Here is a 24,281-nt window from a genome sequence, read left to right on the forward strand (position 1 = left end):
TAATAACATTAGTCAGTGCAAGGCGACGTTTTCTCGCATTACGCTCCACCGTATTATACGCCAGTGTGAGCGAGCTCTAAGAATAATTTATTGATGTGGGATTCTATTTTTTATACAATGTGAACCCACAATTTTTACTAAAATAACATTCCCACAATATTACTTGTTAATGTCAATTGGTCAAATAACACACAATAGTGGAGAGAATGATTAGTAAAAGTTGTACTCATGACAGATTCCCCAATTTTATTAATGTTCCTCAGTAGCTATGAAAAAAAAAATTACATAGAAGTCGGGAAGGAGTGACAACTGGTCAGTACATTTAAAAAAAGTCAGAGTAAGGAATTCTTTGCCATTTTCATAACATAAATCTGAAGTGGCATTTTTATGGACTGAGAGCATATCTTTGCAGTAATGACATCAAACCATGATCTATATCCCTGTAATGGGAATAATTACAGCAAAGATTCTGTTTCCTGAAAGAAAAAAGTATTCACAGAAAGCCCAGCCATTGCCGGGGTCGCTGGTTTTAGAAAGAAGACATTGTGAAAGCGGTTTTCTTTATACTCTATATATTACACTAAGTAAACTTTATGCTATGGTCATTATACATAACGTGCAATATTATTTCTTTTTTTTTAAGCTCCTCATTTGATGGCTTATCAGCTTTTATCTACAATTTTAATAAGTTGTAGCAAATAGATTTTAAATACCGGTAGTTAGATATAAAATACTCACGCATGAGACAATTTAATAGCCATACGGTTTCTGATTTTGGGCAAAGGAAATGGCTTTGGATTGTCACTTTCTGTCCTCTCAGATAACCCCTTCCCGCCGCGGCCCTTTTTCGTTTTTCGCTCGCCTCCTTCCCAGAGCCATAACGTTTTTATTTTTCTGTCAATATGGTCATGTGAGGGCTTATGTTTTTGCGGGACGAGTTGTACATTTGAATGACACCATTGGTTTTACCATGTCTTGTACTAGAAAACGGGAAAAAAATGCCAAGTGCGGTGAAATTGCAAAAAAAGTGCAATCCCACACTTGTTTTTTGTTTGGCTTTTTTGCAAGGTACACTAAATGCGAAATGTGACCTGCCATTATGATTCTCCAGGTCATTACGAGTTAATAGACACCTAACATGACTAGGTTATTTTTTATCTAAGTGGTGAAAAAAAATTCAAAACTTTACTAAAAAAAAAAAAAGCGCCATTTTCTGATACCCGTAGCGTCTCCATTTTTCGTGATCTTGGGTTGGGTGAGGGCTTTTTTTTTTTGCGTGCCGAGCTGAAGTTTTTAATGATACCACGGTTGTACAGATACGTTCTTCTGATAGCCTGTTATTGCATTTTAATGCAATGTCATGGCGACCAAAAAAACGTAATTCTGGCATTTTGAATTTTTTTCTCGCTACGCCGTTTAGCGATCAGGTTAATGCTTTTTTTTTTATTGATAGATCGGGCGATTCTTAACGCGGCGATACCAAATATGTGTAGGTTTTTTTTTTTTAATTGTTTTATTTTGGATGGGGCAAAAGGGGGGGGGGGTGATTTAAACTTTTATGTTTTTTTAATTTTTTTCATATTTTTAAAAACATTTTTTTTAACTTGCGCCATGCTTCAATAGCCTCCATGGGAGCCTAGAAGCTGGCACAACTCGATCGGCTCAGCAACATAGCAGTGATCATCAGATCGCTGCTATGTAGCTGAAATGCAGGCTTGCTATGAGTGCCGACCACAGGGGGGCGCTCACAGCAGGCCGGCATCAGTAACCATAGAGGTCTCAAGGACCTCTATGGTTACCATCCTGATGCATTGCCGACCCCCGATCATGTGACAGGGGTCGGCGATGCGCGCATTTCCGGCCGTGCGGCCGGAAGCGCCGGTTAAATGCCGCTGTCAGCGTTTGACAGTGGCATTTAACAGGTTAATAGCGGTGGGTGAATTGCGATTTCACCCGCTGCTATTGTGCGCACATGTCAACTGTACATAACAGCTGACATGTCGCGATTTTGATGTGGGCTCACCGCCGGAGCCCACATCAAAGCAGGGGACCCGACATGCGCCGTACTAGTACGGCGCATGTCGGGAAGGGGCTTGGACAACCTCAAGCAAGCTAAATAGAAAAGTGACATTTTATAGAAATTATTCCACAATTGATTATTTACTTCCCTTATTGATAACCTCTAACAGAATCTTTAGGGACGCATATATATAGAAACAATCAGCAATAATCTTATACTAACCCTTAACCCCTTAATCCCATATGACGTACTATCCCGTCCAGGTGACCTGGGACTTAATTCCCAGTGACGGGATAGTACGTCATATGCGATCGGCCGCGCTCACGGGGGGAGGGCGGCCGATCGCGGCCGGGTGTCAGCTGACTATCGCAGCTGACATCCGGCACTATGGGCCAGGAGCGGTCACGGACCGCTCCCGGCACATTAACCCCCGGCACACCGCGATCAAACATGATCGCGATGTGCCGGCGGTACAGGGAAGCATCGCGCAGGGAGGGGGCTCCCTGCGTGCTTCCCTGAGACGATCGGTACCCGGTGATGTACTCACCGTGTACCGAGCGTCTTCTCCCTGCAGTCCCCGGATCCAAAATGGCCGCGGGGCTGCATCCGGGTCCTGCAGGGAGTACTTCCGGGTCGCCTGCAGCTCTGTAAGCCTGCAGCGATGTCAGTGAGATCGTCGATCTTACAGAGTGCTGTGCAAACTGTAAGATCGGCGATCTGTGATGTCCCCCCCTGGGACAAAGTAAAAAAGTAAAAAGAAAAATTTCCACATGTGTAAAAAAAAAAAAAAAAAAAAAAAAAATTACTAAATAAATAAATAAAAAATATTATTCCCATAAATACATTTCTTTATCTAAAAAAAAACCCAAAACAATAAATGTACACATATTTAGTATCGCCGTGTCCGTAACGACCCGACCTATAAAACTGTCCCACTAGTTAACCCCTTCAGTGAACACCGTAAGAAAAAAAAAAAAAAACGAGCCAAAAAACAACGCATTATTATCATACCGCCGAACAAAAAGTGGAATAACACGCGATCAAAAAGACAGATATAAATAACCATGATACCGCTGAAAACGTCATCTTGTCCCGCAAAAAACGAGCCACCACAAAGCATAATAAGCAAAACAATAAAAAAGTTATAGTCCTGAGAATAAAGCGATGCCAAAATAATTATTTTTTCTATAAAATAGCTTTTATCGTATAAAAGCGCCAAAACATAAAAAAATGATATAAATGAGGTGTCGCTGTAATCGTACTGACCCGAAGAATAAAACTGCTTTATCCATTTTACCAAACGCGGAACGGTATAAACGCCTCCCCCAAAAGAAATTCATGAATAGCTGGTTTTTGGTCATTCTGCCTCACAAAAATCGGAATAAAAAGTGATCAAAAACTGTCACATGTCCAAAAATGTTACCAATAAAAACGTCAACTCGTCCCGCAAAAAACAAGACCTCACATGACTCTGTGGACCAAAATATGGAAAAATTATAGGTCTCAAAATGTGGAGACGCAAAAACTTTTTTGCTATAAAAAAAGCGTATTTTAGTGTGTGACGGCTGCCAATCATAAAAATCCGATATAAAAAACGCTATAAAAGTAAATCAAACCCCCCTTCATCACCCCCTTAGTAAGGGAAAAATAATAAAATTAAAAAAATGTATTTATTTCCATTTTCCCATCAGGGCTAGGGTTAGGGCTAGGGTTAGGGCTAGGGTTGGGGCTAGGGTTGGGGCTAGGGTTGGGGCTAGGGTTGGGGCTAGGGTTGGGGCTAGGGTTGGGGCTAGGGTTGGGGCTAGGGTTAGGGTTGGGGTTAGGGTTGGAGCTAAAGTTAGGGTTGGGGCTAAAGTTAGGGTTGGGGCTAAAGTTAGGGTTAGGATTATATTTACGGTTGGGATTAGGGTTGGGATTAGAATTAGGGGTGTGTCAGGGTTAGGTGTGTGGTTAGGGTTACCGTTGGGATTAGGGTTAGGGGTGTGTTAGGGTTAGGGTTTCAGGTAGAATTGGGGAGTTTCCACTGTTCAGGCACATCAGGGGCTCTCCAAACGCGACATGGCGTCCGATCTCAATTCCAGCCAATTCTGCGTTGAAAAAGTAAAACAGTGCTCCTTCCCTTCCGAGCTCTCCGGTGCGCCCAAACAGGGGTTTACCCCAACATATGGGGTATCAGCGTACTCAGGACAAATTGGACAACAACTTTTGGGGTCCAAGTTCTCTTGTTATCCTTGGGAAAATAAAAATGTGGGGGGCTAACAATCATTTTTGTGGGAAAAATAAGATTTTTTTTATTTTCACGGCTCTGCGTTATAAACTGTAGTGAAACACTTGGGGGTTCAAAGTTCTCACAACACATCTAGATAAGTTCCTTGGGGGGTCTAGTTTCCAATATGGGGTCACTTGTGGGGGGTTTCTACTGTTTGGGTACATCAGGGGCTCTGCAAATGCAACGTGACGCCTGCAGACCAATCCATCTAAGTCTGTATTCCAAATGGCGCTCCTTCCCTTCCGAGCTCTGCCATGCGCCCAAACAGTGCTTCCAACAACAAAAGAAAAAGAGTAGCATGCATGATAAAGGGATCACCACAAGATATATAGAAAAATATAACAAATTTTTATTGAACCACACTTGAGTACACCACAAACAGATTTTAAAAACACTTAAAATAGCAGCATGAAGCAAATATGAAGAACATGGCCCATAATAGGGTCAAGCCGCAGTGTCACCCCACACACACTACCAGGGAAAATTCCAAGTATAAGAGATATAGGGATATAGTGGAACCCAGCATATAGGGTCTCTGTAGCTATAAGTAGCCAACCAGATAATCCATCCTATACTACCTGACATGAATAGACCAGGCCTCCTAGGTAGCGTTCCTGCATAATCAACCAGGGCTGATAAAAGATGACAAATAGACAGGGGTGGCACCGGGCAAAGATGCCCAACGCGTGTCGCCAGTAAACTGGCTTCTTCAGGGGCAGTATCAGCAGTGTCCCAAGTACACGGTTTAAATACCTTAATAATGATGTGAGAAATCGGTACAGCTGGAGACCAGGGAGGTCGAGAACGCGGTATATGCAGGTGAAGCCGGAAGTATAGAATGACGCCGGCGCCTGCGCAAAGAGAAGGCAGAGCCGGGGTCCCTGCTCCACAGCGTCCATCCAGGCGCAAGCGCCAAAAGCGGCGTCCGCGCAATGCAGTCCAGGCGGGCGCCAAGTAGAGACAGGACGCACCGCCACCATCCCCCACCTCGCCGGCGCCTGCGCAGTATGTGGCATGAAAACCGAGCCACCCGTTCCAAGATGGCCGCCCGAAGCTCAGTGCGCACACACAAATAGAGCAAGGGGCGGGCATCCAGCAAACAGGGTGCCCGGTGACGTCAAGTGCCAGCGATAGAGGCCAGAGGGAGAGGAAGGGAACAGAGAGAAGGGTGGGAGGGAACAGGGGGGGGGGGGGAGGGAGCAAAGGAACGCACAAATGTCACAGGACCCATAAACGGAGAAAACAGAGATCTCCATAATGCATAACAGATCCCCACCACCCATGTACCTAGAGGTCAAACAATAGAATCTCAAAGAAGGGGGGGGGGGGAAGGTTGCCCTGGAAGTATACAAGGGTATAACAAACCGGCTTCCCCCCCACATATGGAGTATCAGCGTAAACAGGACAAATTGGACAACAACTTTTGGGGTCCAATTTATCCTGTTACCCTTGTGAAAATACAAAACTGGGGACTAAAAAATCATTTTTGTGAAAAAAAAAAAGAATTTTTATTTTCACGGCTCTGCGTTATAAACTGTAGTGAAACACTTGGGGGCTCAAAGCTCTCAAAACACATCTAGATAAGTTCCTTAGGGGGTCTACTTTCCAAAATGGTGTCACTTTTGGGTGGTTTCAATGTTTAGGCACATCAGGGGCTCTCCAAACGCAACATGGCGTCCCATCTCAATTCCAGTCAATTTTGCATTGAAAAGTCAAATGGAGCCCCTTCCCTTCCGAGCTCTGCCATGCGCCCAAAAATGGTTTACACCCACATATGGGGTATCAGCGTACTCAGGACAAATTGCACAACAACTTTTGTGGTCTAATTTCTTCTCTTACCCTTGGGAAAATAAAAAATTGGGGGCAAAAAGATCATTTTTGTGAAAAAATATGATTTTTTATTTTTACGGCTCTGCATTATAAACTTCTATGAAGCACTTGGTGGGTCAAAGTGCTCACCACACATCTAGATAAGTTCCTTAAGAGGTCTACTTTCCAAAATGGTGTCACTTGTGGGGGGTTTCAATGTTTAGGCACATCAGGGGCTCTCCAAACGCAACATGGCGTCCCATCTCAATTCCAGTCAATTTTGCATTGAAAAGTCAAATGGCGCTCCTTTCCTTCCGAGCTCTGCCATGCGCCCAAACAGTGGTTTATCCCCACATATGGGGTATCAGCGTACTCAGGACAAATTGTACAACAACTTTTGGGGTCCATTTTCTCCTGTTACCCTTGGTAAAATAAAACAAATTGGAGCTGAAATAAATTTTGTGTGAAAAAAAAGTTAAATGTTCATTTTTATTTAAACATTCCAAAAATTCCTGTAAAACACCTGAAGGGTTAATAAACTTCTTGAATGTGGTTTTGAGCACCTTGAGGGGTGCAGTTTTTAGAATGGTGTCACACTTGGGTATTTTCTATCATATAGACCCCTCAAAATGACTTCAAATGAGATGTGGTCCCTAAAAAAAAATGGTGTTGCAAAAATGAGAAATTGCTGGTCAACTTTTAACCCTTATAACTCCCTAACAAAAAAAAATTTTGGTTCTAAAATTGAGCTGATGTAAAGTAGACATGTGGGAAATGTCACTTATTAAGTATTTTGCATGACATATCTCTGTGATTTAAGGGTATAAAAATTCAAAGTTGGAAAATTGCGAAATTTTCAAAATTTTCGCCAAATTTCCATTTTTTTCACAAATAAACGCAAGTTATATCGAATACATTTTACCACTATCATGAAGTACAATACGTCACGAGAAAACAATGTCAGAATCGCCAAGATCCGTTGAAGCGTTCCAGAGTTATAACCTCATAAAGGGACAGTGGTCAGAATTGTAAAAATTGGCCCGGTCATTAACGTGCAAACCACCCTCGGGGCTTAAGGGGTTAAAAGGCAAGGGAATTTTTCATTTTTGCGCTTTTGCTTTTTACTCCTCTTTTCCAAAAGCCATAACTTTTTTATTTTCCCTTAGACATAGCCGTGAGAGGGCTTGCTTTTTTTTTGCAGGACAAGTTGTAGTTTTTAATGGGCTCATTGATTTTCCCATACAGTCTATTAGAAAATAAAATTTTTTTCCCCAAGTGCAGTGAAGTTGCAAAAAATAAAGAGTACGCAATTCAATATATATATATTTATTTACTTTTCTTTTATGGCATTCATTGTGTGGGAGATACCAAACCATTTTTTTTTTCCATTTTCAGTGGTCGCAAAAAAATTCCGAAATTTAAAAAAATAAATAAATTTATATCACACACACACACGTTTGTAACGTCATTTTCTCAGACCCCTACCTTTTTTTGTGTTGATGGAGCTGTGCGAGTGCTTTGCTGTTGCACACTGAGCTGATATTTTTATTGATACCCTTTTGGGGTACATATGACATTTTCATGAAGCAACCAAGAAAATGACAATTCTGGGGTTGCTTTTTTTTTCTTCTTTTCAGCGTCTAATATTTAAATAATTTTAGATTTCGATAGATCGGACTTTTTTGAACACAATGAAACTAAATGTTTCTTTCTTTATTTTTGAAGGCATAAAGCAAGGTGAAAGTTTGACATTTTTTTTAGTCTCCCTTAGCGATTTGTCAGTGCGTCTTTTTGCCCCAGTATTGCAGTATATAGCGACGTTGCAGCCCAGTTTCTAGTGTCACAGAAGGACCAACATGCAGTTACAGAGGTCTCCAGTAGACCCCCGGCTGCTAAGGTTCCTCCCAATCACAGTGACTTTGGAGCAGAGCATCATTAGATGCTTTCTGAAAACACACTGCTCTAAGTCACCTGTTGCTGCAGCCAATCACAGGCTGCAGCTGTCTGCTGGAACGGTGATATCACCACCTTCCTGTCTATGATCAGACCAAGGAGCAGCCGGCACTGGATCCAAGTGGATGCTAAAAGGTTAATATGTAGGAAATTGCTACTTTTTACATATGTTCTCACCTAATCAAAATTTTCCTGGCACACACCTTTAAAAATACATCAAAGTTGTCAAAAGTAATCCGTCAGCAGGTTTTACTGTGTAATCCGATAGCAGCAGTATTGGGGCAGATACCCTGATTCCAGCAATATGTCCATTACTAGGCTGTGTGCTGCAGTATCAATAAAACGAGTGTTTTCTCAGCAGATTACATCAGTAAATGCCTCCTAATCAGATTCTTTGTATAACCCCAACTACACCACTGATTAGCAGCTGTCAATGTACAGTGTACAGAGAAAGCTGCCAATCAATGATGGGGACAGGGTTATACATAGCTCAGCATTCGGAGCTCTGCTATATCTGCAGAAGCCAAAATTGTGATTTTATCACAACTGCTGCACCCAGTAAACTAAGTGACACATTGCTGGAATCAGGGTCTCTGCCCCTACATTATGCTCCTCTCAGATGAGGTAGCAAAAACCTGGTGACTGACTCCCTTCAATGCCGAGTGCCATTATGAAACAAAAAAGTGGAATATTTTAAGCAATGTTTGCTATTATGACACATACTCAACGTTTAGGTCAAGCTCACACTTTTTTTTGCTGCTTTTTTTATGGCAATTTTCAGCTGCATTTGACAGTACCAGCTAGGTCTATGACATTTCAGAAATCTCATGCGCAAAGCTTGTATTTTTCGTCGCCAGTATTTTGTGCTTTGCTTGTTTTTTTTTTTGGACATAGAGCATGTCACTTCTTTCAGCGTTTTTCACCCATTAAAATGAATGGAAAAAAAAATCTACCAAAAAGGCTGCAAAAATCCAGTTTTTGCCACAGCTTCTTTCCTGCCAAGCACTCAGGTTTTGCTGGAAAAAAAAACAGCAAAATTGCTCAGTGTGAACTTAGCCTTAGACGTCTGGCATAACTTGGCCCATTTTTGCCTCTTAAATTGAAGTATCTTCTAGCAGTACTAACAAATAATTTTATCAGTTCAGTCACAATATAGAAACCACACAAACCAGACAAATCCGATCAGCTACTTGGACTATATAATCATCCTCTACACAAGCTTTGCCCTAGAGTCACCCATACAACCTCCATGATTAAAATTAAACATTTAGTCCAAACTGAGGCTGACAAAGCATACAATGGCGGCTCAGATTGGAGAATAACTTTCCTTGCAGCCCCTTAATACTTTTGCTAAGCTCAGGACATAAGACCCCGCACACAACCATTCAGGCTATGGACGGAGGTGGTGGTTCATTTGGTCCCCGCACACTGACAGGTCTGTATGACATAACACCTTTTAAAATAAATGAAGTTACACGGCGCGTTTACGCTTATTGTTAGGGCTCGTCTTGCTAGACTAACTGCAAATTCAAGGACTAATTGTAGACATATCGCACTTCCTATTCAAGTAGGGTTTTTTTTTTTAGCCAAATATACTTGGACTGCATCAAAGTCTACTAACACAAATGGTTGGTTTAAATTACACAATGGTAGTTCCCGGGCATAAATCACTCTTTCCTCTGTTTATAGACATAGCCCCAGGCTCGTATGGTATATTCATTTTTCTAAGCAACTAAGCAAGGTAAATAATTGTGCCGTGTTCAACTATGGTGGACTTCTCCTGCATATGGCATGCATTAGCTTGGCTCCCCCCAAAAAAAGGGAAAATTAAATGTGTATTAATTTAGAAAGAAATCATGGATGGCTATGGGTTTAGAAAAAAAAAGGCAAGATACAGGATTTGAGGTTGAAGCCTTATTTGTTCTGTAGGCAGAAGGTGAGGAGCAATACAATGTTCTAGGCTAATCCTAATAAAACAAATGCACAGCGTCTAGCGTCCCTGTCTCTCCGACCAGGAGATTTAAGCACAAGCCCTCTTCCTATTAATCTGTCAGCGCTGCGGAGAAATATACCGAGCTACAAAACGCTGGTTAATTAGGCCAGAATATCACAACTGATAAATTACAGTGCAGGCTACTTGACCACCTGTTCTAGAGCTCATTACTAGAAATTACTACACGCTTGTAACATAAGTCAAAAATACATTAACAAAAACAAAATTATACATCAAGGTGGGTTGTGGGTTTTTTTTTACCCAGGGTAAAATGTATTTGGATGCCTTTCACTGATGGTTTACTGTGTAAATGCAAAAATATTTCCAGTTGCAAGGAATACATTTTTATATTTCACAATATATTCCACAGCACTTTATAGACCTTGCTATAATACTCCTAATACGCATATTGTAAATTCCTTATAAGTGTATATTTGGAGTAATAACAGCGCTAACCCACTGAGCCACCATGCCGCATGTAGGGCGTGCTGCTTTATGGTTTGCTAACGCAGTATCCTTATCCTTCACATCATCCATTAGGGGCAGATTTAGACCTTCATAGGATTCTAAAAACCTATCATTGTCAACAATTAGTATCAAATTCATGTACTTCGGATTTTCATGCGGTATTACAAAAAGGTACAGTTCACATAACTTTATATCTATCTGGTCATAGTGTTGCAGGTAAGTATGCGTACAAGGGTAACAAACCTTACAAGCAGCCTGCATGCGTGGAGAAGTTGCTCAAAAGTCACTACAGTGGTCCATTCTATATTATCCATGTGTGGCAAATAGACACAAAAAGGATAATCTGCTAACGGATCCAAAGATGGATTCAAATATTTTTCTTAATTGTGTAAAAAAACAACAAACAAACAAAAAAAAAAACATTTTCTGGAACCTTCTCTGGGTTCTACATCCGTTACAATTCAGTAAGTACTTGCACATACTTTACAGGTTTTGGGACTGATGAAGGACCCAGTCCGGGTGTCAAAAAACGTGCTCTTATTTACACAATAAAGAAAAAAACAAGTAATTGCCTCTTTGGATCTAATGGCATCTGTGGGCATGCGGAATATTATTCCCACAAACTTCTGCCCTTCCTTGAAGCCAGATTATCCATTATGATAGCAATGCTAAGAGTGTTATGCCTCCTGAACAACCACTATAAGAGTGGAATGCCCTCCCCCTCCCAACATCTTCATTTTCTTGTCTACTGGTTTTGCGCATGAAGCGTTCTCCGTAGCTTTCTTACACGTGATTTAAAGAAAAAGGAATAGACATGAGCTCTTCCTCAACATTTTCCATTCCTAATTAATTATACTTTCTTTTTTTTTTTTTTTTTTTTAAATTTGAACAAATCTTATAAAAGTTTAAAAAAAATAAATAAATCAATCCTTCGATGAGCTTTAGGCTATGTGCACACGATCATGATTTTTCACGTTTTTTCGGCCGTTTTCCACCGAAAAAACGTACAATAAGCATCCCATCATTTCAATGCATTCCGCAATTTTTGTGCAAAAAAAAAAAAACGCATCGCGGTAAAAATCGCAGCTTGTTCATTAATTTTGTGGATTTTTCGCATTTTTGCCACTATATTATTGCATTGGGAAGCTCCAGAGAAAACACGCGAAAAATCTACAAAAAAAAAAAACGCAAAAAATAAAAACACATGCAGATTTCCTACAGAAAAAGTCCGGTTTTGTTCAGGAAAATTCTGCAGACATTCCTGAAGGTGTGCACGTAGCCTTAATATGAATCCTCGGAGAGCCAATCTTTGGCGAAGAGAAAACAAACTGCATTAATCTGTCCTGTACGAATTTGGCCTAGAGGCAAATGTTAGGTTTTATTAAGCATATGCCAGATATCGATATTTATACAAAGGATTCAAAATGCCTTTTTATTTAGTCAATTTGTGGTGATGTAAATTAATGCAATGTAACATATTATAACCAGAAGGTAAAGGTTCCTACATATTTAATATGCCTTCTACTACAATACAAAGAATAACATTCACTGCTCTAAAATGAACAGCTTTCCAAAAAGGTTACCTAATTTGTAACATAATTACGGTAACTTATAACTGTAAAACTGAATTTATTTTGCTATTATACATATCGTTCCTAGGTACAATGATAAAAGTAATAAAAATATTAGAATACATAATATTGCAAAATACAACGTCAGCAAGAATAAAATAAATCTTTAAAAGATCAGTCACCAAATGGAGAACCAAGTAATGTGCGAAAGAAAAAGGATCTGAAGCGGCTAAAAGCCAGGCCGTTGATAATGTACTACACATATTTACCATCAGGTGGCACTATTGCTTTGCCAGATGATGATTTCATGTAACCGGCCACAATTCCGCCAAGATACCGGAGTATTATTCTCTGTGTACACAGACGTCCGCAGCATAAAACTGTTGTGCTGCATTTTGTGCATAAAATACATTTATGACAATTGCTGATGCTTGATATTTGGGCAACAGGAATGGAACGAGAAATAGTTTAAAAGAAACTAAAATAAATAAGAACTAAGTAACAAAAATAACAATGTAGCTAAACAATATACAATGCGGGGGGGATACATTCAGAAATATATCTGTATTTATAGAAAATAAAATCAACGCAACTGATATTTTACATAAAATCTAGACCTCAAATCTGTGAATGCTATAAAATGTGTTCAGACAAAGTAAGTGAACGATGGAGCGGAGCCCTAGATGACAGCGCTGATAGTTGTTGTTACTGTACATATAAAGCCGCTGTGTACAGGGGTGGGTAGTCCTCCGCACGTCTGATCCAGCCCGGACGCTCAGTGACGAGAAGCCGCCGCTCTATTTATTTTCTTTACGCAAGTAGCTGCGGATTGCAGAATTTAGATGGATTGATCCCTCCAAATCAAAACAAATTTTACCTAAATAATCCATCAAGCATCAATGTGAAGGACTGAATTCATCACTGTAATTATTCCCAGCCATCTTACACAGTGCACAGCTCCGAGAGGTGAAAGTTTCAGCTTTGTCAGCGGCACAATTAGCCTGACGCTGCCACAAATAACCCTAAACGCTCTGCCGTGTGATCTGTGGCTGTCACAACATACATTACGGTCTCAGAGTGTGTACATTGCGACGTAAGTGACCGAGCCTGAAAACACAGTAGCGATCAAGGCTGAAAAACAACCGTGTCTGAAATAAGTCATCTATGTACGCTGAGGGTAATTAAGCAAAACAAAAACTGGGGGGAAAAAAACAACAAAATTTGAAGGAGCAGCTAAAAAACACAACTGGGAAATGTATACTGTGCCCGCCTCATTCCCATTGTCTCCGACGTAATGAAACTCGTCTATAACGCAGGATTGGGCAATTACTGCATTGCTTAAGGGATCAAACTGCACCAGCATAATATTCTTTTTCATAATTAAGTTTTTAAATCATTTTTAATTACCTTTCAAAAGCCACATACTAGTTTCTACACTTGACAAGATGCAAAATAGTCCTTTTCAACAAATGTTGCAGTATGCACGAGATGAAATTTATGCGGCGGGGCTGGAAAGCTGCATTAATGTACTTATTGAAGACGCACAAAGGAACGTTTTACTGGGTTTATACCTAGGTAAAATCGCTGCTCGTATGTATTCATTTAATGCGCTGAATGCAGCATATGACTGCTAACACTTTAGTAGCTGATGGGGAGAAAAAAATCCTCAAACACCTTGTTAGGGGGGGTTTGTCCTAAAGCATGAGGTGTGACCTTCATTACCACAGTCCAGAAGATCAATTCATTCCTTAAGCTAATGCCGCCTGCTAGTGATGATTAGTGAGATATACAAGGCACACAACTGATATTAATTGTGAGCTTCAAGCTCCTGACACGGACAAACCCGCCCGAAACCGATCACAACTTCTATTATAGAACCAACTGTAGAATTTGTTTCACGTGAAATATACATTTTTTTACATAACGAAATTAACTTTCAATGTTATTTTATCAGAGTCCAGTAACCACGTGACTGTAAATACATAAATATTAAACGTCTACATTTATCTCCATCGAACCCTATATTACATATACAGAATAATGTTAATTTTACATATTTATGCCCAGTTTTATACAGCAGTGTCCCTATACAATCCACTTTCTCTATCAAACAGAACATATTTTCTTTGAATATCCATGAACATAAAGGCCGCGATTCATCATTGCTGTGGCTAGAGTTTTCTGGAGTAATTTGCTCCTGGTTCAGTGGTTTTAGTATTTGCATCTTGTTATCTAGACGTTTTGGGACACTTTTTAAGTTGTCTCTTATGTCTATTTTATTTGTCCTTTGCTTATCTTGAAGTCTTAGAAATATTCATGAAATTAAACTTTTACCAAATGTTGAATTGTTTGCTGCATCTCTCACTCCATTCCTTGCCCGGATTACGGTTTCTGGAGGAGTTTTCAATTTGATGCATTTTTTAGACTTTTCAAAGCATGTGCGGCTTTTGGTGCTGAAAAGTTGCAAAAAGAATGGTACGGCGAAAATCAAACCATTTTTGATTGTGACAAATTCATGAATCACATAATTTATTTTGAAGAAATTGTCGCCCCCCCCCAAAAAAAAAAAAAATAATCAGAGAATAGCACCTGACAAAAAAAAAGAAAAGCAACTTCAGTAAATCTCAAATGATGAATTGGGCCCAAAGAGCATAAAAAAAAAAAAAAATTACAGAATGTTGGTTTAGAGTTTTCATTCTAAAACATGTGTGCACACTGCGCCTGGAACCTGCCCCAAAGAAAGCATTTAAGTGCAAAAAATAATTAACACATGGTCTGCACTGTCAATACGACTTGAAGGTCATATTTTCAGTCTCCGGTTCAGTCTTCAAGCGGTTAAAAGAAGTGACTGGACCCGATCATTTTTCAGCGGGTTCAGTTCGTAAGCCGATCACTAGTTTATACAGGATTTAAAATAAAAAAATGGAGTCTAAAAGATGTCATGTGCACATACCCTATGTGTACAGAAGCAACATACTCATGTTTATTTCAGAAATGTGATAAAGTAGGACCTGAGAGATGTAAAGCACCCGGTTATCCAGACAGGCAATGGGAGGACCGTGATGAACAAAGCCTGGCACAGCCTAGATTGCAATGTTCTTATATTACTGTGAATTATACATCAGTGTGCCACATTTTAAAAACAAGAGAAATGTTGGAATGGGCAATTTTTCTTGGTAAGTATACACCACCTAAATACATAAGGAAATGGTTAAGATCCAATCTACTGCAATTAATTCAGAGATGGGCACAAGTACAATATCATATTAATGTCCAGAATTACACTTTTCAATCAAATGGTTATATATATATATATATATATATATATATATATATATATATATATATATATATATATATATATATATATATATATATATATATATATATATATACACAGTGGGGCAAAAAAGTATTTAGTCAGTCAGCAATAGTGCAAGTTCCACCACTTAAAAAGATGAGAGGCGTCTGTAATTTACATCATAGGTAGACCTCAACTATGGGAGACAAACTGAGAAAAAAAAATCCAGAAAATCACATTGTCTGTTTTTTTAACAATTTATTTGCATATTATGGTGGAAAATAAGTATTTGGTCAGAAACAAACAATCAAGATTTCTGGCTCTCACAGACCTGTAACTTCTTCTTTAAGAGTCTCCTTTTTCCTCCACTCATTACCTGTAGTAATGGCACCTGTTTAAACTTGTTATCAGTATAAAAAGACACCTGTGCACACCCTCAAACAGTCTGACTCCAAACTCCACTATGGTGAAGACCAAAGAGCTGTCAAAGGACACCAGAAACAAAATTGTAGCCCTGCACCAGGCTGGGAAGACTGAATCTGCAATAGCCAACCAGCTTGGAGTGAAGAAATCAACAGTGGGAGCAATAATTAGAAAATGGAAGACATACAAGACCACTGATAATCTCCCTTGATCTGGGGCTCCACGCAAAATCCCACCCCGTGGGGTCAGAATGATCACAAGAACGGTGAGCAAAAATCCCAGAACCACACGGTGAATGAGCTGCAGAGAGCTGGGACCAATGTAACAAGGCCTACCATAAGTAACACACTACGCCACCATGGACTCAGATCCTGCAGTGCCAGACGTGTCCCACTGCTTAAGCCAGTACATGTCCGGACCCGTCTGAAGTTTGCTAGGGAGCATTTGGATGATCCAGAGGAGTTTTGGGAGAATGTCCTATGGTCTGATGAAACCAAACTGGAACTGTTTGGTAGAAACACAACTTGTCGTGTTTGGAGGAAAAAGAATACTGAGTTGCATCCATCAAACACCATACCTACTGTAAAGCATGGTGGTGGAAACATCATGTTTTGGGGCTGTTTCTCTGCAAAGGGGCCAGGACGACGGATCCGGGTACATGAAAGAATGAATGGGGCCATGTATCGTGAGATTTTGAGTGCAAACCTCCTTCCATCAGCAAGGGCATTGAAGATGAAACGTGGCTGGGTCTTTCAACATGACAATGATCCAAAGCACACCGCCATGGCAACGAAGGAGTGGCTTCGTAAGAAGCATTTCAAGGTCCTGGAGTGACCTAGCCAGTCTCAAGATCTCAACCCTATAGAAAACCTTTGGAGGGAGTTGAAAGTCCGTGTTGCCAAGCGAAAAGCCAAAAACATCACTGCTCTAGAGGAGATCTGCATGGAGGAATGGGCCAACATATCAATAACAGTGTGTGGCAACCTTGTGAAGACTTACAGAAAACGTTTCACCTCTGTCATTGCCAACAAAGGATATATTACAAAGTATTGAGATGAAATTTTGTTTCTGACCAAATACTTATTTTCCACCATAATATGCAAATAAAATGATAAAAAAACAGACAATGTGATTTTCTGGATTTTTTTTTCTCAGTTTGTCTCCCATAGTTGAGGGATACCTATCATGTAAATTACAGACGCCTCTCATCTTTTTAAGTGGTGGAACTTGCACTATTGCTGACTGACTAAATACTTTTTTGCCCCACTGTATATATACACACACACATAGCACATACATACATACATATATACAGTCAAGGCTAAAAGTGTAGGAACCCTTGAAACTGTTACAAGAAATGAAGTATTTCTCACAGAAAATGATTGAAATAACATACCTTTTGTTATACACGTTTATTTCCTTTGTGTGCATTGGAACATCACAAAAACAAGAGGGAAAAGGCAAATTGGACATAATTTCACACAAAATTCCAAAAAAAAGTAGGACAAAATTGTTGGCACCCTCAACTTAATATTTTGTTGCACACCCTCTGGAATAAATAACTGGAAGCAATCGCTTCCTATAATCACCAAGCTTGTTACACCTCTCAACTGGAAATTTGGACCACTCTTCTTTTGCAAACTGCTTCAGGCCTCTCGTATTTGAAGGGTGCCTTCTGCCAACAGCAACTGTAAGATCTCTCTACAGGTGTTCAATGGAATTTAGATGTGGACTCATTGTTGGCCACTACAGAACTCTCCAGCGTTTCCATCCATTTCTGGGTGCGTCTTGAAGTATGTTTGAGGTTATTGTCCTGCTGAAAGAGTCTTGACCTAGCATGCAAACCCAGCTTTCTGATACTACAGCGACCCACAATCCTTTGGTAATCTTCAGATTTCATGATGCCTTGCACATTGTCAAGGCACCCAGTGTCAGAGGCAGCAAAACAACCCCAAAACATCTTTGAACCTCCACCATATTTGACTGTAGGTGCGGTGTTATTTTCTTTGTAGGCCTCATTCCATTATTGGTATACAGTAGAAAGTTGTGCTTTACCAAAAAACTATCTTGGTCTCATCTGTCCACAAGACTCCTTCCCAAAAGGATTTTGGGAAACTGCAGTCTAGCTTTTTCATATTTGTGTCAGCAGTGGGGTCTTTCTAGGTCTCCTGCCATAACATTTATTTTCATTAAAATGCTGACACAGAGTTTTTAATTAATCTGATGCACCCTGAGCCAGCAGGACAGCTTGAATTTCATTGGAACTTGATTGGGGCTGCTTATACACCAACCAAACTATCCTGTGTTGCAAACTTTCATCATTTTTTCTCTGCTGTCCACATCCAGGGAGATTACAGTGCCATGGGTTGTAAACTTCTTGAGTGTTGTGCACCGTGCACAAAGGAACATCAAGATCTTTCTAGATGAACTTGAGATTGTTGATATTTTTCAACAATTTTGGTTCTCAAGTCCTCAGGACGGTTCTTTTCTAGTCTTTTTGTTCTCCATACTTCGTATGGCACACACAGACTCACAATGCAAAGACTGAGTCAACTTCTCTCCTTTTCATCTGTTTTCAGGTGTGAGTTTCATATTGCCCACAGCTATTTCTTACCACACGTGAGTTTGAATGAGCATCACATGCTTGAAACAAAGTTTTTTACTCACAATTTTGGAAAGGTGCCAACAATACTGTGCGGACCATTTTTGAGGTTTTGTGTGAAATTATGTCCAATTTGCCTTTTTTTCCTCTGTTTTTTTTTCTTCTTGTTATTACAATACACACATCTTCAAGTCGAGAAATACTTCATTTTCTGGAACAATTTCAAGAGTGCCAACACTTTTGCCCATGACTGTGTGTGTATGTAATTTATAAAAAATATATATATAAAATTTGAAAAATTAAAAGATTTCCTCACTAACGTAGTGATAAAAACTTTGCCCTGTAAGAGAAGGAGACTGAAGTCGAGAGTCTCAGTCTCACCATTTGACATCCATGTGAGGCTTCCCGTTTCTGAGATGGGAGACACCATTATGTGGGAGGATCCTGGGAGAGTGCAGCACGTAAACACAGGAGAATTGCTTTACTGCATGCTGAATTTAGTCATATATCTGCCCAGATTAGATTGGTGCCTGTATAATAAGGAGCATCTGCAGAAGTAGGATATAAGCTATTGTACAGGTAAAGCCTACAGTCTTCTCTGGGTGGTCTAGCTGCTTCAGCTTCTGCGCAGTATGAGATTCAGATTAACCCTTTACAGGCTGCTGTGTCCTACTATTTGCAGATTAACCGCTTTTCAAAAAAAAGCTGATTTACATCTCACTCATTCACTGCTGACTGAGAAAAAAAATTGGTTAATCGATTCTCCAACTGTATTCAATGGACAAAACGACATCAGAAAACAGGTGAATTGATGAGTTCACCCTATAAATTCTTTACATCTAAGCACGAGGCTTCATTTACCAGACACTTTATAGAACGATCCCCCCTTTCCCCCCCCCCTTCCCCCGCTCACAGTGTGTATTTCAAACTAAATCAGACTTTGAGGTCACTGAAAAAGTGACAATAAAAATGTGCCCTTTTAATACTGAGAGAAATCAAATGGTTTGCTAATGACAAGTATTAGAGAAAAGGTTATGAATATGTCATCTCCGGTCGCTTTTTGCGGTTTTCTCAATACTGATACGTTCTCTTTAAACTCTTGTAGACCTGAAATGTAGGAATCTAGTCCTTTTATTTTTAGCATCTTTTGTGCATCCAAGTTTGGGCCTCGACCACTTTTTGACAAATGATTACACTTTGATGCAAAACTGCATGAAGACACACAGAGCGTACAGTGCGGGACAACATTTTGACAGTATTTCAATCAAATCGGAGCAGCAGAGTAAATGTGTGAGTGTGGCGTATGCTTCGTGTGCATAGTGTGTTACCCCTCACTACTGTACAATGGTATACAGAATACATCAGCATGCAAATCACAAGAACAAGCTCCATGCAAGTCCTCGGACAACAAGGGATGTTGGGAGATTCCATTTCTAAATCTTGTAAAAATGTGAATACGGTTTTGGACTATAATTCAGGTTGTAACTCAGGAACCGTACAGTAGAGAACCAGTACAGGACGATATATGTGTTCAGATATGCTGAAGCTGGAAATACATTTTATGGTCTTAAGATTGTAACTTCGCATTAGTGTCCCTTTCCTATTGTTTGGCAGTAAGCAAGACCCCACAGGAACAAATGATGCGGTCAGCCAAAGACTACACACTTATAAGGGGCTGTGGTCAAAAGGCAATTCCAGGAAGAATATAAAATGGGGAAATAGTGGCCCTCTTTATTGGCTAATCGAGGCTACAGATGAGTTGATTTGGGGCCAATACGGCTTAATTCAGTAAAAAAAAGGGAAATAAATAAGAGTAATGTGTGTGGCCTGAGATCACTGCAGAACACACACAGACAAATCACTCCAAAATGCCGTAGAACTCGATATGAAATATAAACTCCAATTACACAAAGGAAACCATTTTTCCAGTGTTAAGGCTACTAGCCTTTTAGGAAATTGCATATCTGTGATTTTTTTGTTTAATGCATTTTTGGAAAATCCATTTTGTTCGCTTTTTCTGTTCAATTACATCAGCTTTATTTTTTACAGGTCAAATATTGATGTATTAACCTGTGAAAAATAAAACCTTTACATAGGTTGTCCGTCGTTTCTCACCCGAATGTATTGGATACATTTAATATACCGTAAGAAACTGCTTACTGTTTGGATTGTCTCCAATGCCGTTGTTTTTGCCGTTCCAGTACCACAATAGCAGTGTTGCATCTCTTGATCCTGAGAGGATGTAACAGTCTCCTCCAATGTAAGATTCAGATCGGGCCAAGCATGTTACCACATCCCAGTGCCCAAAAACCACCTGAGTTAGTTTGCCTGCAACAATAACAGTACATTTAGCCAATATGAAGAAGGAATGTTATGAAAATAAGCAAACTGAATAAAACCAATTAGATCAATTATTGTACTTAATATCCTGACAACTGTAACTGAATCTCTTTTGAAAACTAAAATATACATTATACTTCAACTAGAAATATACCGCAAGCAGTAAATTATGAAAGACACTTTGCTTTTGGTACTGAACATGAGCTAAAATTTCAGAAGAGTCATCTGATAAAAAAAACTGTTGTTTTCCTTAGAAAAGAACAAACTTTTAATTGGACACTTGTTTACCAGGAAAATTAACAAGGTGACGTAGGACTGCTTCCCCCAAAATGTGCAGAAAGTGTCTATTAGGGCTCATACTCATTTGTCAGAAAAACAGACAAGTGCAATCTGATAAAAAATTGGATTGCATTCTCATCAATGTTAATCTATGAGTCCCTGATCATCTGCGATTTCTTGCTCAGCTCAAATCGGATTGAAAAAAAATTACAGCATGATGTGATTGTCCTCTAATGTCGGATGAGACTCGCCAATGCAAGTTAATAAGTGCGAAAAAAAAAAATCACAGCTCACGGACCATGCGAGTGCCATCTGATTTTTAAGCACCCATGACCTAGAAAACCCAACATTTCATCAGCCAAGTACAGTAAAATCACAATGTGACCTGACAGAATAGATAGCTAAAAATATGTGAGTGACATAATTAGTACAGTGCATGTGTAGCTTACATGTATTTAATTAATATATCAATAAATTACAGAAAAAAATGGAAAATGAGATCCCTAGAAATGTTGTTAACCAGCAGAGGGAAAGCGGACAGCTGGGGACAGATGTTTATAGCCTGGGAAGGGGGTAATAAACATGGAGCAAAAAAATGGAAAAAAAAAAAAAAAACGGCACCAAATCCCTTGATGCTGCCTCTTAGTTACGCCACATAGGACAGTGCAAAAACATTGGTCAAAAGGGGAACTCAGGCGCACACCAGAAAAAAGATGAACATGTGTCCAAAATAAGAAAAGAAAGGTGGCGCTCACAGTCCGTGTTAAACAGGATCCGCTGAAGCCCAGACAGCGCAAATCGTTCATTGAATGTCCAGTTCATTCTCTTGCTGCAATATTTTAAGGATTTGAAATAAAGAATGTTGTACGTGGACGGTGAGTGCCACCTTTCTTTTTTTATTTTGGACATAAACATGGAGCTTCCCAAGGTAGTAATATCAGCTCCCAACTGTATACTAAGCAAGCCCTTACTGGTTATTAAAATGGGGGACCCCTCCCCCCTCAAAAAAGTAAGCAGTTTCCCTCTATAATTAATAACCAGCAAAGGCTAAGCAGACAGCTGTGGGCTGATATTGATAGGCTAGGAATAGGCAATATTAGCACCCTTGCAAACAAAAAAAAAATCCGCTCTCGGCCCCCCCGGAAATGGTGCATCCATAAAATGTGCCAATTCTGGAACTTAGCCTATGCTCTTCCCACTTGCCTTGGTGCAGTGGAAAGTGGGGTAATTGGGTTGGGATTGATGCCAGCTTTGTATTGGCACCTGAAACCAAGCGCCTAGGGGATATTAATTGAGAGACATCTATAACGCACACTCATTACTAACCCTATAGTCATATTGTAAATAAAAAACCCCAGAATAAAGTCCTTTTTTTATGGAAATAAAGAAACCAACACCTTTATTTTAAATAAAAAAGCAAAGTTATACTCACCTTCCCTCTTAATCCAAGCCCATGTCCCCTATAAAATACCAAAAATAAACAACCATATCCCTCATCTGTCCAATGTGAAGATAATCCTCCGATGCACAAGTCCCCTCTATTGACGAGTCTAGCTCTGCTATATCTAGATGCCCTGCTAAAAGGGCAGATGCAGAAGAACTGTTTTCTCAAGGACACTCCTTGAGAAAGCAATTCTTGCGAAACGCACTTCAGGGTGGCTGAGGTGGTTTCTAGTCTACACTATGGCTAAGCATCCTACCAAGACCCGAGGAATGAGTCAATATATCTTTAAGGAATTAATAAAAATACCAAAAGATTTCATTAGATCAATATCTACACAACACTAAAAACAAAGGCCATGCTAAATAGCATTGCCCAAACAGGTTTTCTTTTTCCATACAATTATATAAACTGAGGTTAGCAGAATGAGCTCAAAGCAAATACAGGGAGGCAGAGCCTGCCTGGACACATGGGATGCAGTAAACAGAGTGGCAAGATACAGTCCTACCACCACACGCATATATTCTTCTACAAAAAAACATCTATATCACATATACATCACTGATCTAGCAACTGTATGCTACCAAAGCCTATTATTCATAGAAACAAAGCATATGCATATATAGTAATAAGTGTGACAATTGTCACTAGACTAAGCCCATAGACCTGATTGAAGTAAGAAAAAAAGGGCCAGATCATTAATTCCTTGAAGATATATTGACTCATTCTTTGTTTCTTGGTAGGATATTTTATGATGCATCTTCTTCGTTACTATGAAATCTAATGTCCTGAGAGTCTCATTTCCTATAATATGGCTAAGCAGTGGCTATATTTTGTGACATATCTGCCCCTGTGTCTACAGGCAATTGTGCAGGATTGGTCATTTATGTATGGAAGCAATCTTCAATATGTGAACTGCTAGTTCGGTCTTGACTAGATTCAGTCTCCTCAATGCTTGATCTTACTCTCTTTGAACTCTTATTTTTATATTTAACTTTGTTTTCTTCTATATTTTTAAATATGTGCAATAAAAATGTTGGACATATTTTATGTGTGAGACGGTGGTTTGTGAATAACTCTGGTATTGATTCATCGATGGGAAGACAGATATGAGTAGGTCTCTAGCCAGTGATTGTTTCTATGTTTTGATGGGGAGACTGATAATTTTTTGTCAAATTTCTGATATTTTTTATAAAAAAAAATATTGACCATTAAAGTACAATGTGTCACGAAAAAAAATAAAATAAAATCACTGGGATATGTTGAAAGATTCTAGAGTTATTACCACAAATTACCACAGTTTCAATCCTCTAAATAAACTTACAAAAAAAAAAGTATAAGACATGAAAATGTAATTACCCACGTTTCCTACAGCGGTGCTCCAGGTGAGCCGAACGTCTGTGGAGAAAATCTAATCTACCCGAAGATTTCATCCATTTTAAGTTCATGCTTAGCCCCTTTCTGACCTTGGATGGGATAGTACGTCCGAGGTCATATCCTCTGCTTTGATGTGGGCTCCGGCGGTGAGCCCACATCAAAGCCGCGACATGTCAACATCAACATGTTAGGGCATGTTAGGTTAGGCTATGGGTTGAACTAGATGGACTTACAGTCTTCCTTCAACCTTAATAACTATGTAACTATATGTCAGCTGTTTTGAACAGCTGACATGTGCGCGCAATAGCGGTGAGTGGAATAGCGATCCACCCGCCACTATTAACTAGTTAAATGCCGCTGTGAAACGCTGACAGTGGCATTTAACTACCGCTTCCAGCCGCGCGGAAATGCGCGCATCGCCGACCCCCGTCACAT

General features: G+C 39.7%; 1 protein-coding gene across 1 annotated transcript in view; it reads right to left on the reverse strand.

Moving 5' to 3' along the window:
* Positions 1-24,281, reverse strand: part of LRBA (LPS responsive beige-like anchor protein) — an 825,317-nt gene that overhangs the window by 37,541 nt on the left and 763,495 nt on the right. The window contains exon 52 of the mRNA XM_069744053.1: positions 20,570-20,737. Coding sequence (XP_069600154.1) covers positions 20,570-20,737 — 168 coding nt within the window. The remainder of the gene's footprint in view (positions 1-20,569; positions 20,738-24,281) is intronic.

This window comes from Ranitomeya imitator, chromosome 1 (assembly GCF_032444005.1).
Source record: "Ranitomeya imitator isolate aRanImi1 chromosome 1, aRanImi1.pri, whole genome shotgun sequence".
NCBI classification, from domain to species: domain Eukaryota; kingdom Metazoa; phylum Chordata; class Amphibia; order Anura; family Dendrobatidae; genus Ranitomeya; species Ranitomeya imitator.